The sequence below is a fragment of the Cebus imitator genome, unplaced genomic scaffold, assembly GCF_001604975.1.
Source record: "Cebus imitator isolate Cc_AM_T3 unplaced genomic scaffold, Cebus_imitator-1.0 Scaffold85, whole genome shotgun sequence".
Classification (NCBI taxonomy): domain Eukaryota; kingdom Metazoa; phylum Chordata; class Mammalia; order Primates; family Cebidae; genus Cebus; species Cebus imitator.
In genome coordinates this window covers 4,079,615-4,096,008 of record NW_016107400.1, presented here as the reverse complement: position 1 = coordinate 4,096,008, position 16,394 = coordinate 4,079,615, and the positions used below count along the sequence as shown (strand labels likewise).

Genomic DNA, 16,394 nt, shown 5'->3' with positions numbered 1-16,394 from the left:
GGGCTCAAGTGGTCCTCCCACCTCAGCCTCCCAAATAGCTGGGTAGCTGGGACTACAGAGCATACCACCACACCTGGCTGATTTTTTTACATTTTTGGTAGAGGCAAGGTTTAACCATGTTGCCCAGGCTGGTCTTGAACTCCTGAGCTCAAGCAATCTGCCTGTGTCAGCCTCCCAAAGTGCTAGGATTATAGATGTGAACCACTGTGCCCTGCCCTGTTTTTAAAATAATTTCAAACTTACATAAAAGTTGCCAGAACAACACAGAGACCTCTCATATCTCCATTCACCTTTCCCCAATGGTTAATATTTCACAGCTTTTGTGAAGCAGTTTTTATACTACTATAACAGCTTCTAAAGCCAATAATAACAATTTGTTTTCTTTTTTAATTTTTCTTATTTTTTGTGGAGACAGGGTCTCACTATGTTGCCCAGTTTGGTCTCAAACTCCTAGGCTCAAGCAGTCCTTCCACCTTGGCCTCCCCAAATGCTGGGATTACAAGTGAAAGCCACTGCAACTGGCCATAAAAATACAATAATAACTATTGACATGCCAATTGTACATCCATTATATGCCAGGCATTATGTTAGCCACTGTACATTATCTCTGAATTTCCAAAATCACCCTCCAGGGTATCCATTATTACCCCTGTGATCACAGGAGGTACTGTTGGCGCTTAGAAAAGCCCTGTATCATACCCAAGTTTCCACTGGCTAAGTGCACGTTTCAGATTCTCAAAGCCCGTATGTGTTCCAATCTCCAAAGGATACAGGAGGCACAGCTCTAAGTTCAGGGGATTAAAGGTACGCATGACTAACACCTCCGCGATGGTCCGACTCTTGCCTCACTCTTTTCTCTTTCAGGACCTCTCTTCTTACTGAATGCTGAGCAAATCGCGGAGGAGATAGGGAATATGTGGAGGACAACGTATAAACTGATCAAGACCTTATCTGATGTGCCTGCACCCAAGCGCCTAGCAGAGAATGTAAAAATCAAGATCGATAAGTTCAAGCAGCACCTTCCCATCCTCAGTATTTCTTGCAACCCAGGAATGAAAGACCGGCATTGGCAACAGGTTCCTATCAATCACTGCCCGCCCCCGAGCAGCCCGGCCCAGACCTGGCCCTCGCGGTGCTTGGGAAGGCAGGAAACATATGTCCTTAAGCCCAAAGCGATAGCAAATGAGAGTGGTAAGCCTTCTGAAGGAAGAGAATAAACTCCCTGCCCCATGAACGGGTTGGCCCTGTCCCTGGAACCCATATTGCTGGTCGTTGGTTCAGTGTTGTTGCAGCCAATGGCCACAAAGGGTCTCCTTCCTGCTTCCTAAGCAGATAAGATTTCGGAGGCCAAGAGCCTCCAATCTTGGCCTCCAAGGAGCAACAAGGATGTACATGTCCTCTCAATACAGTGACAGGACCTTGATTTGCTCCTTGATCCAGGGTGCACAAAAAAGAAAGCCACATCCCTCCCTGGCGGTTGCTAATAATACCAGATGATGCCCACTTAGGATGACTTCACTTAGGATGACTTTCGTGTGGCCTTTCATTGTCAAACAGGTGCAGAACTCATTTTGCACTCTTTTTTCAGCCCTCCGGGCCTATAAATTAGAATAATATTCTCCTTAAAAATAGTTGGGATTTTTATGAGCAACCAAGTGTGAGGGTGACAAGTGTGGTGTGAACACTAAGCAGAAAAAAGAAAACTCACTGTGTTTCTAAAATAATCGTCACATCCAAGGGCTAGCAATGGCCTTGAAACATCCTCTACCAGAGAGTTGCTCCATGCGGAAGTGGAAGTGAATGTGGCTTTCTTTGGGGAGATTCTTCTCTGACTTGGCCTGTACTTCCCCCCTCTCAGAACCACTTTCAAGGCCAGGCATGGTGGCTCATGACCACAATCCCAATAGTTTGAGAAGCTGAGGCAGGAGGATAGTTTGAGCCCAGCCTGGGCAACAGAGTGAGACCCCATCTCTCCCTAAGTAATTAATTAATTAGCCAGGCATGGTGATGCACATTTGTAGTCCGAGCTACTTGGGAGGCTGAGGTGGGAGAATTGCTTGGGCCCCAGATGTCAAGGCTATATCGAGCCATGATTGCACCACTGCACTCCAGCCTGGGAAACAGGGGAAAAGAAAACAAGCATAAGACTGAGGAAATTCTCTCTGAAAGGAACCAGTGGTGACACAGTGACAAGGAGCACTTTGCTCTTCCTAGGGAGACAGAGGTCTTAATACATAAGAGAGTCAGGGTTTTTTGTAGGGAGAAGCTACTTTCAATTTCCCAAAAAGTCTTGAGACTCGAGACCCAAGCAAGGATGAAGTGCTGTACAGACAAGGCATGGGCTGTCTGAGTCTACTTCTGGTTTTTTGTTTGTTTGCTTGTTTTTTCTTTTTTTTTTGAGTTGGAATCTCATTGTGTTGCCCAGGCTGGAGTGCAGTGACGTGATCTTAGCTAACTGCAACCTCCGCCTCCCAGATTCAAGCAATTCTCCTGCCCCAGCCTCCTGAGTAGCTGGGACTGCAGGCATGTGCCACCACACCTGGTTACTTTTTGTATTTTTAGTAGAGATGGGATTTCACTAGTCTGGCCTTGCTCTATGTCCTCAATGCTCGGGAGATAAAAGCCCCTTGATGCATTGGGAGTGGTCAGACCGGGTGGCTCCTAATCCGCTATACTTCTGTTGCCATCGTGGTAAACTCAGAGTGCTAGTTTAGCATGTCTTAGAAGGATATCAAATGCTCTCCACCTGGCTATCTTACCTAAACTTTTACCCTCCCTTTCCATGCCCATAAGATCAATGAGATTGTGCACATCATAAGTGTTTGGAGCCCAGAGCTTGGGGCCAGTGTGTTTTCCACGCTTGCATCGGTCCCCTGGACCCATGCTGTAAATTCTACTCTTATGTCTCTGCCTTTATTTCCTTTTCTCAGTCCCTTGTTACTACCGGGACCAAGGGCACCCACATACGGGGTGGGGCTGGATCCCAACATCTGGGGCCCAACGAACGGGGCCTGTCACCCTACGAACAACAGTGAGCCCCTAAATGGAAGCACAGTGGGCTAAGCAGTTGAGTCAAGTTCAGAAAGGACAAAGGCCCCAGATACCCTCCGGGCCACCCCTACGCAGATCCCATTCCTCCCAGCAGTGTATTTAGGTCACACCACAGGCCACCCCAGGGACAGCCCCAGGCTTGGGGATGTCATTCTCTGCCCTGATGCCTAAGTTAGGAAATCCACTGGCACAGATGCCAGCCCTGGCAGGGGGATCTGAAGGATGAACACCTGTAGCACTGGAGTCTAAGCTGGATCTTCTGAAGCCAGGCCATGGCAGTGCTGGGGGTTCTGGTCATTTACAGAACATAGGCAGAAAAAGTTAAAGCCTTACGTTTGGGGCACAGACTTTACAGATAACAGCAAAGGGGTTGCTACTGTGGTTTAAAACAAGATGGATGCCACAAATCTGAAAGGCTTTTTGGATCACTACCCTAAGGTATATTTCTGATGTCCTATTTGCAGTTAGTGTTATTTTGGTTATTTTTTTCATCATGTGCCTATAACACTCTTGGTCTTCCTTTATGTCAACGATAACTATTTCTGGGTTCCTTGCTTTCACACTTTCTGTGACATTATAAAAAGTTTCCTGGTCTGGCCATGCTTGGTGACTCATGCCTATAATCCCAACACTTTGGGAGGTCAAGGCAGGTGGATCACCTGAGGTCAGGAATTCAAGACCAGCCTGACCAATATGGTAAAACCCTGTGTCTACTAAAAATACAAAAATTAGCAAGGTGTGGTAGTGTACACCTGTAGTTCCAGCTGCTTGGGAGGCTGAGGCAGGAGAATCACTTGAACCTAGGAGGCGGAGGTTGCAGTGAGCTGAGATTGTGCCATTGCACTCCAGCCTGGGCAACAAGAACAAAACTTCATCTCAAAACAAACGAACAAACAAGACTCCTGGTCTCTGTTAAAAACATGTTCAGTATCTGGTTTGTTGTTATTTTCACAGTATACTATATTTTCATTCAAACAAAACTCAGAAGATGACTGGTAAGGATATTCCAGGGACCCAGAGTATAAATGAGATGGAAAGACATTTATGAGACCGAACTATTTTTTTCAGAAATACGTGATTGTCAGGAAAAGATGCATCTGGAATACTACACCCGAGTACCCCAGATGCATCTGTTCCTGACAGGCATGTATATTATTTGTCAAATTAGAGGGTATGTTCTTTACATTCCTTCTTCCCATAGTGGGTCTTCCTCAGAATAGGGAGAAGTTTTGGATTCTTCACAAATTTCACTCAAACTCTGCTTTAACTCAATTGTGATGAGTTTTAATGTTTTTTCCATCCTCATATGCCTGGTTTGACCCACAGTTTCTCCTAGTTTTGCACACAAAGGAGTCCTGCACATACAGATTTATGCTCTCTATTACAATGCTTGTTCGCTTCTGTTTGTTGAGACAGTTTTTGCAGATGCAAAAGTGGAAGATTAATTTGCTAGTTTTGTTTGTCAGATGTCTTTTTTGTCAGGGTGCGTGTTTTAAACATAACTGTCTTTTTTTTTTTAAGAGACAGGGTTTCACCATGTTGGTCAGGCTGGTCTCGAACTCCTGACATTATGATCCACCTGCCTCAGCCTCCCAAAGTGCTGGGATTACAGGTGTGAGCCACCGCGCCCGGCCTGTCTTTAAATAATCAAGTATGGAAAAAGGCCAGGCGCGGTGGCTCACGCCTGTAATCCCAGCACTTTGGGAGGCAGAGGTGGGCAGATCACCTGAGGTCAGGAGTTTGAGACCAGACTGGCCAACATAGTGAAGCCCTATCTCTACTAAAAATACAAAAATTAGCCAGACATGGTGATGTGAACCTGTAATCTCAGCTACTTGGGAGACTGAGGCAGGAAAATCACTTGAACCCTGGAGGCAGAGGTTGCAGTGAGCCGAGATTGTGCCATTGCACTCCAGCCTGGATGACAGAGCGAGACTCTGTCTGAAAAAAAAAAAAGTATGGAAAAAGAAAAATTTTTAAATAACACAATTTTAACTGTTAAGAAAAAAAGGAAAACGGAACAAGGTAACATTTGATCTTAGGGTGAAACTTCATTGATGGATGCCAAAACTGGCCCTCTGTAACTAGTAGAAATATAATGTGAGCCATTTGTGTAGTTTTTTTGAGACGCAGTCTTGCTCTGTCACCCAGGCTGGAGTACAGTGGCACGATCTCGGCTCAGACCTACCTCTGCTTCCTGGGTTCAAGTGATTCTTTTGCTTTAGCCTCTCAAGTAGCTGGGACCGCAGGCATATGCTACCGCGCCTGGCTAATTTTTGTATTTTTAGTAGAGACAGGGTTTCACCATGTTGCCCAGGCTACTCTTGAACTCGTGACCTCAAGTGATCCACCTGTCTCAGCCTCCCAAAGTGCTGGGATTATAGGAGTGAGGCACTATGCACAGCCAATGCTTTTAAAGTTTCTAGTAGCCACATTTTAAAAAGTAAAGGGGGATTGGCATGATGGCTCACACCTGTAATCCCAGTATTTTGGGAGATCAAAGTGAGAGTATTTCTTGAGCCCAGGAGTTCAAGACCAGCCTAGAAAACATAGCAAGACCCCATCTCTACAAAAAAATTTCTTAAAAGAAAAAATTAGCCAGGCATGGAGGTGTATGCCTGTGGTCCCAGCTGCTCCGGAGGTTGAGGCAGGAGGATCACTTGAGCCTGGGAGGTCAAGGCTGCAGTGAGTCATGATCACATCACTGCACTTCAGCCTGGGCAACAGAGCAAGACCCTGTCTAATTAAAATTAGCTGGTTGTGGTGGCTCACTCCTGTAATATGACAACTTTGGGAGGCTGAAATGGGAGGATCGCTTGAGGCCAGGAGTTTGAGACCACTCTGAGCAACACAGCAAGACCTCATCTCTACGATAAATTTAAAAATTAGCCAGGCACGATGATGTGCACCTGTGGCCGCAGCTACTGGGGAGGCTGAGGTGGGAGGATCGCTTGGGCCTGGGAGGTCAAAGTGGCAATGAGCTATGATGGTGCTATTGTACTCCAGCCTGGAAGACAGAGTGAGACTCTGTCTCAAAAAACTTTAATTTAATTTAAAAATAAATTCATCAGTCACACTAGCCACATCTCCAGTGCTCGGTAGCCATCTGCTGCTGGTGGTTATTCTGCTGAGCAGCGCAGATAAAAAGAACATCTTGATTATCACAGAAAGTTCTACTGGACAGCACTGCCATAGATAATAGACACTTGCTTTCCTCTTTTCTTTGCAGATCAGTGAGATTGTCGGCTACGAGATAAAGCCCACTGAAACGACTTGCCTCTCAAATATGATCGAATTAGGATTCGGCAAATTCATTGAGAAGTAAGGGCTTATCCTTTTCTTCAGGAAAGGTTTTGGTCAAAGGATCTGTAAGTTCCCACAGTGATCTGATTGTCCCATATCGGGCTGTTTGTTTTTTTCCTTGTGGCATAGGGTGGCTTAAGGCTATTTAATCGCCACCTCCTGACTAGTATTGGTGAAGCTTCTACTTTTAGCTGCAGAGCTGATGATGGTTATGACTAGAAAATGGAGTCATGGATTTTATTTCAAAGGGAATTTTTAAAAAAATGTTCTTTGAACCTGAGCTTCAAGCCCAGCTCTCAGTTACTGGGGGCAAAAGCATTCAGCCTTTCTGGGCCTTGGTTTTCTCTTCTTTAAACAAACAAAGCAACAAGGCTTCCTGAGCTTTAAAATTGTATGAAACCTGGTCCAATATGAAGTCTCTTCTCGGCTGGGCATAATGGCTCACACCTGTGATTTCAGCACTTTGTGAGGTAGAGGCAGGCAGATCACTTGAGGTCAGGAGTTCCAGACCAGCCTGGCCAACATGGTGAAACCCTCGTCTCTACTAAAAATAGAAAAGTTAGCCAGGCATGGTGGCACACGCCTGTAGTCTCAGCTACTTGGGAGGCTAAGGCCAGAGGATTGCTTGAACCCAGGAGATGGAGGTTGCAGTGAGCCAAGGTAGCACCACTGCACTCTAGCCTGGGCGGCAGAGCAAGACTCAATCTTAATTTTTTAAAAAAAGTCTCTTCTCTTGCTTTCTTCCCTTCTCTGAATTCCTGGGGAGTTCGTGTGTGTGAGAATGTTTCTATTTGAATGCCATGTCTAGAACAGAGCTTCTCTCTCTCCCCTTATGCCTCTTTCTGTGGAACAGAGGGGCCATGGATGGGTGGACCCAGTATCAGGAAAATAGTAGGTGTTTTTGAAAGGGGGAGGGATGGGAAGTGGAGCAAGAGCCATCCCATAAATTAACAGAAGTTTAAAATCTGAATAAGAAATCAGAATATGGGCTGGGTGCAGTGGCTCCTGCCTGTAATTCCGACACTTCGGGAGGCTGAGGTGGGGGGATCACTTGTGGTCAGGAGTTCAAGACCAGCCTGGCCAATATGGTGAAACCCCGTCTCTATTAAAAATACAAAAATTAGCCGGTTGTGGTGGTGGGTACCTGTAATCCCAGCTGCTTGGGAGGCTGAGGTAGGAGAATCGCTTGAATCTGGGAGGCAGAGGTTGCAGTGAACCGAGATCGGTTGCACTCTAGCCTGGGTGTCACAGCAAGACTCTGTCTTAATAAAAAAAGGAAAGAAAAGAAAAGAAAAGAAATCAGAATATGGGCAAATAAGGCATAAACAAAGATGGAAAAAAGAGGTCTTATTTTAGTGACCTTACAACAGTGGTTCTCAACTGGGGCCCATTTCCCACCCTAAGGGACACTTGGAAAGATCTGGAGACATTTTTGGTTGTCACAACTGGCAACAGATGGGGACAGGGCTGGGGAGTCTGCTGCTGTATCTAGTGGGTAGAGCCCACGGATGCTGCTAAACACCCTAGAACGTATGGGACAGCTCCCGATGACAATTACCCAGCCTGTGTTAGTTTGCTAGGGCTCATCAAAAGACAAAGCTACCACAAATTTAGTTATAGTCTAATTGACTTTTAATCAAGATTCATGAATCAGGAAAGCCTCCGTTTTCCAAAATAGAATGAGAGCTCCTACTGGGCAGTAGCATAATGGTAAGTTTTATAAGGAAACAGAACAATACGAAAAAGAAAAAAAAGATTGATTAATATGAGGTTATTTTTTTTTATAAGGGTTCATTCACGCAAAGGGAACTTCCTTATTCGCTGACTCAGGTAGACTGGAATCTCCTGTTTTCAGGAAAAATGGTCCTGTTTTGGGATCTATCTCCTTCCTTAAAGATTTAGTTTGATTACATGCCATATAGCATGAGTGACTCTATTTTGGTTTGGTCTGTTCTGCTGGGGTCTAGTGCAGGAGCTCAGCCAGAATAATGACCTCCCATAATTTTTGTTGAACAGGTTGCTCTTACAATGTACCATAGACTGAGTGAGTGGCTTACACAACAGAAATTTATTATCTCATAATTCTGGAGACTCCAAGGCCAAGTTGTTGGCAGGGTTGGTTTCTTCTGAGGCCTCTCTCCTTGGCTTGCAGATGACTGTCTTCCCCTACGAATTGTCGTGGTCTTCCCTCTGTGTGTCTGTGCCGTCATCTCTTCTTATAAATTCACGAATTATAATGGATTGGTGCCCACCCTCATGACTCATTTTAATTTAATTACCTCTTTAAAGATCTTTTCTCCAGTTAGAGCTATATTCCAAGATATTAGGGGTTAGAATTTCAATATGTGAATTTTGGGGGAGACAATATTTAACCCATAACACAGCCCAAAAAGTCAATGGTGCTGAGGGTGAGAAACCCTGCAAAACATTGGGGGTAGCTGGCAGATCTTACAGCAAGATAGTAAACCTCCTGGTCAAATTAAGGGCTTTTGGAGACTGAGCTGAAATTTCTCCTTTTTTTTTTTGAGACAGGGTTCTACTCTGTTGTCCAGGCTGCCCCTGTGTTTCTGAGGGGACTGGGAAGTTTTGGAACACTGCACAAGCCTGCACCTTCCCTGGGAGGTGCTGATTTAGGAGGCTTGCTTGGTTCCTTTGCACTTAGCATGAGTGACTCCATTTTGGTTTGGTCTGGTGCAAACCAAACCAGTTTGGTTTTGGGTTGGTTTCCCGGAGTGCAGTAGTGCAATCATGATCTCCACTCACTGCAGGCTCAGGTGATCCTCCCACCTTAGCCTCCTGAGTAGCTGGGACTACAGGTACACACCATACCCAGCTAATTTTTGTGTTTGTAGTGGAGATGGGGTTTTGCTATGTTGCCCAGGCTGGCCTCAAACTCCCAACCTCAAGCAACCCTCCTCGGCCTCCCAAAGTGCTGGGATTCAAGTGTGAGCCACCATTCCTGACTTGAAATTTCTCCTCTGACGTGTCTTTCTCTGCCTCCTCCTGTTGATGTTGCTGTTGCTGTGTTCTCTCCTTAGATTGGAGCCCATTGGTGCAGCTGCCAGCAAGGAATACTCTCTGGAGAAAAACTTGGATAAAATGAAGTTAGACTGGATTAATGTGATGTTCACCTTTGTGAAATACAGGGATACTGTGAGTCTCACTCCAACTGCAGCCCCCCCTATCCACTTTGAAAGCAGCCCAATTTATTTGCAGTAGATTACAGAAGCGATTCATTCAGAATGGCAACAGAACTCACAGAGGAATAATAGCTCACATCTTGATTGCTCCTGGCTGCCTTCCTATGCCAATCATCCCTCTCAGCACCGCCACAGAGATGCATTCTTTAATTCAGAAAGGACTTTTGATTCAGAGCAAGAAGCTTTCTCAGTGCAAAGGAACCAAGCAAGCCTCTAAATCAGTACCTCAGGGAAGGTGCAGGCTTATACACACCTCCAAGGCTTCCCAGTCCCCTCAGAAGCACAGGGGCAGACAATGACTAGGGTTTCTCAGATGTTGATGCGTGCAGGAATCACCAGAGACCTTGTTAAAGTGCAGGTTCTGATTCAGCAGGTCTGGGATGGGACCTAAGATTCTGCAGATCTAACAGTCTCCCAGATAATATCGATCACATTTCGAAAAGTAAGAATGTAGGTCTTTGTTTTTGCTTGCACTGTAAAAAACACGGAGTTTGTACAGTGCATGTGAAGGTACACGAACCTGAAGTGTTTGCTCAGCTGTCTTTAGGGTCTAGCTTGGTTTTGGGATGGAGTGTGAGGTAGGGATAAGGGCTGCAGCTCTTGGGGAGCTGTAAATCATGGAGGCAACAAGTTGATACACACATCCTGCAGACTGTTGGTTCTTTTTTTCTTTCATTTTTTGAGATGGAGTGCAACTGCCTGATTTCGGCTCACTGCAACCTCTGCTTCCTCAAGCGATTCTCGGGCCTCAGCCTCCTGAGTAGCTGGGATTACAGGTGCCCTCCACCATACCCAGCTAATTTTTGTATTTTTAGTAGAGATGGGGTTTCACTATGTTGTCCCGGCTGGTCTTCAACACTTGACCTCAAGTGATCTGCCCACCTGAGCCTCCCAAATTGCTGGGATTATAGGTGTGAGTCACCAAACCTGGCCCAACCATTGATCCTTAAAGCAGCGCCTCCAAACCTGCATTGTAGAATCATCTGGGATACTTTAAAAAATCCCAGTTGATTCTTCCTGGCTCCTCCACTCTCAGAATGCTGGGGCATCTGTATTTTTAAGGTACCCCTGGTTTTTATCGTGTGCAATATGAATTGATAACCAAAAGCTCCCAAGCCTCTCTCCTCCCCCAGCTGCATGTTGTCTACTTGTGACTTCTTTCCCTATTCAGTTTCAGTGGTCAGAGTGCCTTGATTTCACTCAAAAAGCTGTGGGGGGTGGAAAGGTGTGATCCCTTTCCTCACCTATCATGAAGGTCATTCACGGACAATACTATAATAAAAGACCGATTAACAAGAGAAAACCATTAAAATTTTATTTAATCAAAGTTTTTTGTTGTTTTTGTGACAGAGTTTAGCTCTGTCTCCAGGCTGGAGTGCAGTGGTGCGATCTCAGCTCACTGTAATCTCTGCCTCCCAGGTTCAGGTGATTCTCCTGTCTCAGCCTCCCAAATAGTTGGGACTACAGGCTTGGACCACCATGCCCAGCTAATTTTTATATTTTTAGTAGAGACAGGGTTTCACCATGTTGGCCAGGATGGTCTCAAGCTCTTGACCTTGTGATTTGCCCACCTGAGCTTCCCAAAGTGCTGGGATTACAGGCATGAGCCACCTCACCCAGCCTAAAGATCTTTAAGAAAATTTTCAAGGAAGAAAGTAGAAGTCCTATCTCCTGCAAGACATAGATTCCTATCCCATTAGAGTGGAGTTCTGAGCTGTGAGGTTTTAAGGGATCAGCATGAAAAATGGGGAGGTGGCTGGATGAAGTGGCTCATGCCTATAATCCCAACACTTTAAGAGGCTAAAGCAAGAAGATCGCTTGAGACCAGGAGTTCAAGACCACTCTGGGCAACACAGTGAGACCCCACATCTTAAAAATCCAGTCTGAGCACAGTGGCTCACGCCTGTAATCCCAGCACTTTGGGAGGCCAAGGCGGGCGGATCACCTGAGGTTAGGAGTTCGAGACCAGCCTGGCTGACATGGTGAAAGCCCGTCTTTACTAAAAATACAAAATTATCCATGCATGGTGGCATGTGCCTGTAATCCCAGCTATTCGGGAGGCTGAGACAGGTGAATCACTTGAACCCAGGAGGCAGAGGTTGCAGTAAGCCCAGATTCTGCCATCGCCCTCCAGCCTAGGAAACGAGTGAAACTCCGTCTCAAAAAAAAAAAAAAAAAATCCAAGTATGGTAGTATATGCCTGTAGTCCCACCTACTTGGGAGGCTAGGCAGGAGGATTGATTAAGCCCATTAGTTTGAGACTGCAGTGAGCTAGAATCGAGCCATTGTACTCAGGCTTGGGTGAGAGACCCTGTCTCTAATAAATAAATTTTTTAAAAAAGGAAAAGAAAAACGGGGAGGTTTCACAATTTTGACAGGGTGGTGCCTCTTTATTTACAGGATACAAGCATCTTGTGTGTAGTTGATGAGATTCAAATGCTACTCGATGATCACGTGATAAAGACCCAGACCATGTGTGGCTCCCCATTCATCAAACCAATAGAAGCAGAATGCCGGGTAAGAGGAAATGAATGTTTTGACATGTTTCATTAGATGTGGGTTTCTCAGAGGAGGGGGAAGGTTTTCACGTTCAGTTAACAAAGAAAGTTACTTTGTCCTAATTGAAAAAAATGAATAAATGACACAGTGGCTCATGCCTGTAATCCCAGCACTTCGGGAGGCTGAGGCGGGCAGATCACCTGAGTTCAGGAGTTCGAGACTAGCCTGGCCAACATGGTGAAACCCCGTCTACTAAAAACACAAAAATTAGCCAGGCGTGGTGGTGGGCACCTATAATCCCAGCTTCCTGAGAGGCTGAGACAGGAGAATCACTTGAACCCAGGAGGTGGAGGTTGCAGTGAGCCAAGATTGTGCTATTGCACTCCAGCCTGGGCAACGAGAGTGCAACTCTGGCTCAAAAATAAATAAGTAAATAAATGATGCAAGACTGAAAGCAATAACCATCCAAGTAAGCGTATGGCATGCTGAGCCTTTGCAACTGTCTGCCAAAAGAGAAGATGAGATTCGAATGCACCAAATACACATGCATTTGGAAAGCATCTTATGGGCAGTAGTTATCTAGAATGTAAGCTACCCAAGGGTAGGGGTTTGGCCTCCTGTACTCATTGTTTGTAGAAGTGACGTAGGCTAAGGGTACAAACTCTGTAACCAGATTGCCTGGATTCAGATTCTGGCTCTGCTCCTTATTGGTGATGTGACCTTGAGCACATTACTAAACTGTTGTATTTCAGTTTCTACATCTGGAAAATGAGGTTTGTAATAACATCTACCTTGTAAGGCTGTTGGATTAAATTGTTCTGTATAGTTAAAGCACTCAGACCATCACTTGTCGCAGATTGTGTGTGTAACTATTATAATTATTCTGCTAGAACATGAGCTCCATAAAGGGCAAAGCTCTTGTGTGTTTCACTCATTGCTATGTTCACATCACCTGGAGCAGTGACCAGAGCATAGGGGGACCCTCCATAAATATTTTTTAAACAAGTGACTGACTGACTGAGTGAATGAATAAATGTATGGCTCCATCCATTTGCTTGGTCTGTGGCCCTGTGATGCAGAGTGGCAGGTTAATGATTCAGATATGAAATGCTAAATTCACAGAAATGGGAAGAAAAGCTAGTTCGTGTACAAGATAATTTGGATGCCTGGTTGAAATGCCAAGCCACCTGGCTGTACCTGGAACCAATCTTCAGTTCAGAGGACATTATTGCCCAGATGCCAGAAGAGGGCAGGAAATTTGGGATTGTTGATAGTTCCTGGAAATTGCTTATGTCCCAAGCAGTAAGTTTTTATACCCTAATAACTCTTTCCAGCAGAAATACGAATGTTTACTCATTATGCATCCTAGTCACCTTCCTTGAAACTTGGAAATGAACTGGAGTTTTGCAAAACCAATCTTTTATATCTTCTTCTAATTACAAAAATTATTATTATTAAAAATGCAAACATATGGCCGGTGTGGTGGCTCATGCCTGTAATCCCAGCACTTTGGGAGGCCAAGATGGGTGGATCACTTGAGGTCAGGAGTTCCAGACCAGCCTGGCCAACATGGTGAAACACTCCATCTCTATCAAAAATACAAAAAAAAAAAAAAAATTGCCTGGCATGGTGGTACATGCCTGTAATCCCAGCTACTCAGGAGACTGAAGTAGGAGGATCGCTTGAACTTGGGAGGCAGAGGTTGCAGTGTGCTGGGATTGTGTCACTGCACTCCAGCCTGGGAGACAGAGTGAGACTCCATCTCAAAAAAAATTTTAAAAAATATATAAACCTACAAATATATATATGTAACATAGCAAATAGAATCCTTCTGAAATTCCACTTCCCAAGCAGTAACTATAGGCAGTTTGTATTAAACTGTCATTTTTCATGAGGTTTTATTTGTTACAGGATGATGCAATAACACTTTCATACATTGAGAATCCTTTTAGAACTCCAACAATTATCCACATTTGGTTACTCAGATATTTAACAAATGTTTATTCAGTACCTACAATGACCCAGGGGTTGTACTGGGAATCAGAAAACACTTGAAGGTGGCAAGAATATGATTTCTGTCTTCATAGAATTTGCTGCATTGGCTGAGTGTGGTGGCTCACGCCTGTAATTCCAGCACTTTGGGAGGCCAAGCCAGGTGGATCACTTGAGCTCAGGAGTTTGAGACCAGCCTGGCAACATGGTAAAACCCCATCTCTACTAAAAATACAAAAAATTAGCTGGGCATGGTGGCATGTGCCTGTAATCCCAGCTATCCAGAGGATGAGGCAGAAGGATCCCTTGAGCCCAGGAGGCAGAGGTTGCTATGACCCCAGATTGTGCCACTGCACTCTAGCCTGGGTGAAAGAGCAAGACTCTGTCTCTAAAAAAAAAAAAAAGAGAAAGAAAAGAAAAAGTAATGTTATAGAAGAGTGATTGGTTGTTTCTGCCTCTAAAGCAGGGACACTAGGATCAAGCCTTGAAGGATGGTAAGTTCACTGGGTGTGCAAGGCAGGTAGAGGCATCTTTTAGGAGGTCAAATCATTTTTCTTTTTTAAGTCAAGTGTGATCAAATTGAGGTACACTTAAAAAGGTTATTTCCTTTTTGTTATTAAAAAGATAAATTCCCCAAGGGAATTTATCTTCTCTGCTTTGTTTGTGGGGGTGAGATAAATGGAGATTTAGATTATCAAGTCAGCATAAGCCAATTCTCTATTAGTTAAGGTTCTTTGGGTGCAAGTGACAGAAACTGACTCAGGTTAGCTCAAACGAAAAGACCAAACAGGTTTCTTGTGGAACCCAAGACCAAAAAGTACAGCCAAGCCTCACAAAGGATGGATCTAGAACCCAGAAACCTCTTAGGAACTCTTTTCATCTCTCTGATCTCAGCTCCTCTTTCCTGGCCATGCTTTAGTCTCTCTCTTTCTCTCTTTCTCTCTCTCTCTCTCTGTCTCTCACTCTCTGTCTGTCTGTCTCTCCCACTCTCTCTCTCTCAAGACTGGCTTGCTCTGCCACTCCATCACACAAAGAGACATGATCCTCACTCAGCCCGACTAGTATAGAATGTCATGGTTTGGATTCTAAACTCCCTGGATTAAAATATAATTGGGCTTGTTTGGATTCAGGTGTCCCAGTCCCTGCCCAGTCAACCATGATCAGAGGAACAGGGTCATGTTCCATGAGTGTTCACCCCTGTGCAGTTAGTAGGGGGATCAGAAGGCATTAGCTGGATAAGGAATGCTGTTAGTTGATAATCCGGTCACACATTATTACAATGACCAATCTCAGAACTTGGGAACCCCATGATGAGTCTCCCCTTTTTTGATGGAACCCAGGTGAAAGATAGCAGGGTTATGGTGGCAGCCGACCAGCCACGGATGACAGAGAAGCTTCAAGAAGCCAACCTTCTCTTGGAGGACATCCAGAAAGGGCTGAATAATTATTTGGAGAAGAAGAGACTATTCTTCCCCAGGTATCCAGCATTGTTCTTTTATTTGGAATTACGTTCTTCCCCCATATGTAGGTAGAATTACATTTTTCATACTGAGAGTTGGCTTCAACCAATCTAGACCATACTCTTTCCTGGTTTTCGATTCCCTGAGACAGCTTTCAGGAATGGGGCATGGCTTCATGGTCATTACTTAGTGTGAATTTGAATGGACACCAGTGGGTGTCAAATGCACATGTTGTGTCCAAACCAACACTGTTATTTTCCCCAATTACAGGGATAGAGTAATCATGACTATGAGCCTGAATTTTGGAGTTAAACAGACCTCCTTTGGCATCCTAGCTTTTCTACTTAGTAATCTTGAGGCCTCCAGGAAATCTATCCAAGCCTCAGGTTCTCCACTATAAATTTGGGATATAATAATGGCCCCTTCTTCATGTGTTTGTTGTACAGATTAATGAGCTAATGCATGTAAAAACATTTAGCACCTAGACTATATGTTTTGGAAACATCAGCCAATTTTTTATGCCATCTAGTTTTATAGTTTCTGGTAGGTATGCTTATACATATTTGACTCTTTTTTTCCCCACAAGAACCAATCTTCTGCATGAAAGTCAAGGGAGTTTTAGGTTAGCTCCAGGTCAGGCATGGTGCCTCACACCTGTAATCCCAACATTTTAGGGGGCCAAGGTGGGAGGATTTATTGAGCTCAGAAATTCGAGATCAGTCTGGACAAGATGGAGAAATTCCACCTCTACATAAAAATACAAAAGTAAGCTAGCATGGTGGTATGTGCCCATGGTCCCAGCTACTTGAGAGGCTGAGGTAGGAGGATCATTTAAGTCTGGGAGGCAGAGCCAAGATTATGCCATTGCACTCCAGCTTGGGCAACAGAG

General features: G+C 44.7%; 1 protein-coding gene across 7 annotated transcripts in view; it reads left to right on the top strand.

Annotated features, from left to right (window-relative positions):
- The window catches only part of DNAH3 (dynein axonemal heavy chain 3), a 237,164-nt gene that overhangs the window by 67,707 nt on the left and 153,063 nt on the right, over window positions 1-16,394 (top strand). For all 7 annotated transcript variants that reach the window (XM_037740562.1, XM_017534343.1, XM_037740566.1 and 4 more), the window contains 6 exons: window positions 865-1,076; window positions 6,281-6,372; window positions 9,393-9,507; window positions 11,955-12,071; window positions 13,176-13,355; window positions 15,386-15,522. In XM_037740562.1, coding sequence (XP_037596490.1) covers window positions 865-1,076; window positions 6,281-6,372; window positions 9,393-9,507; window positions 11,955-12,071; window positions 13,176-13,355; window positions 15,386-15,522 — 853 coding nt within the window. The remainder of the gene's footprint in view (window positions 1-864; window positions 1,077-6,280; window positions 6,373-9,392; window positions 9,508-11,954; window positions 12,072-13,175; window positions 13,356-15,385; window positions 15,523-16,394) is intronic.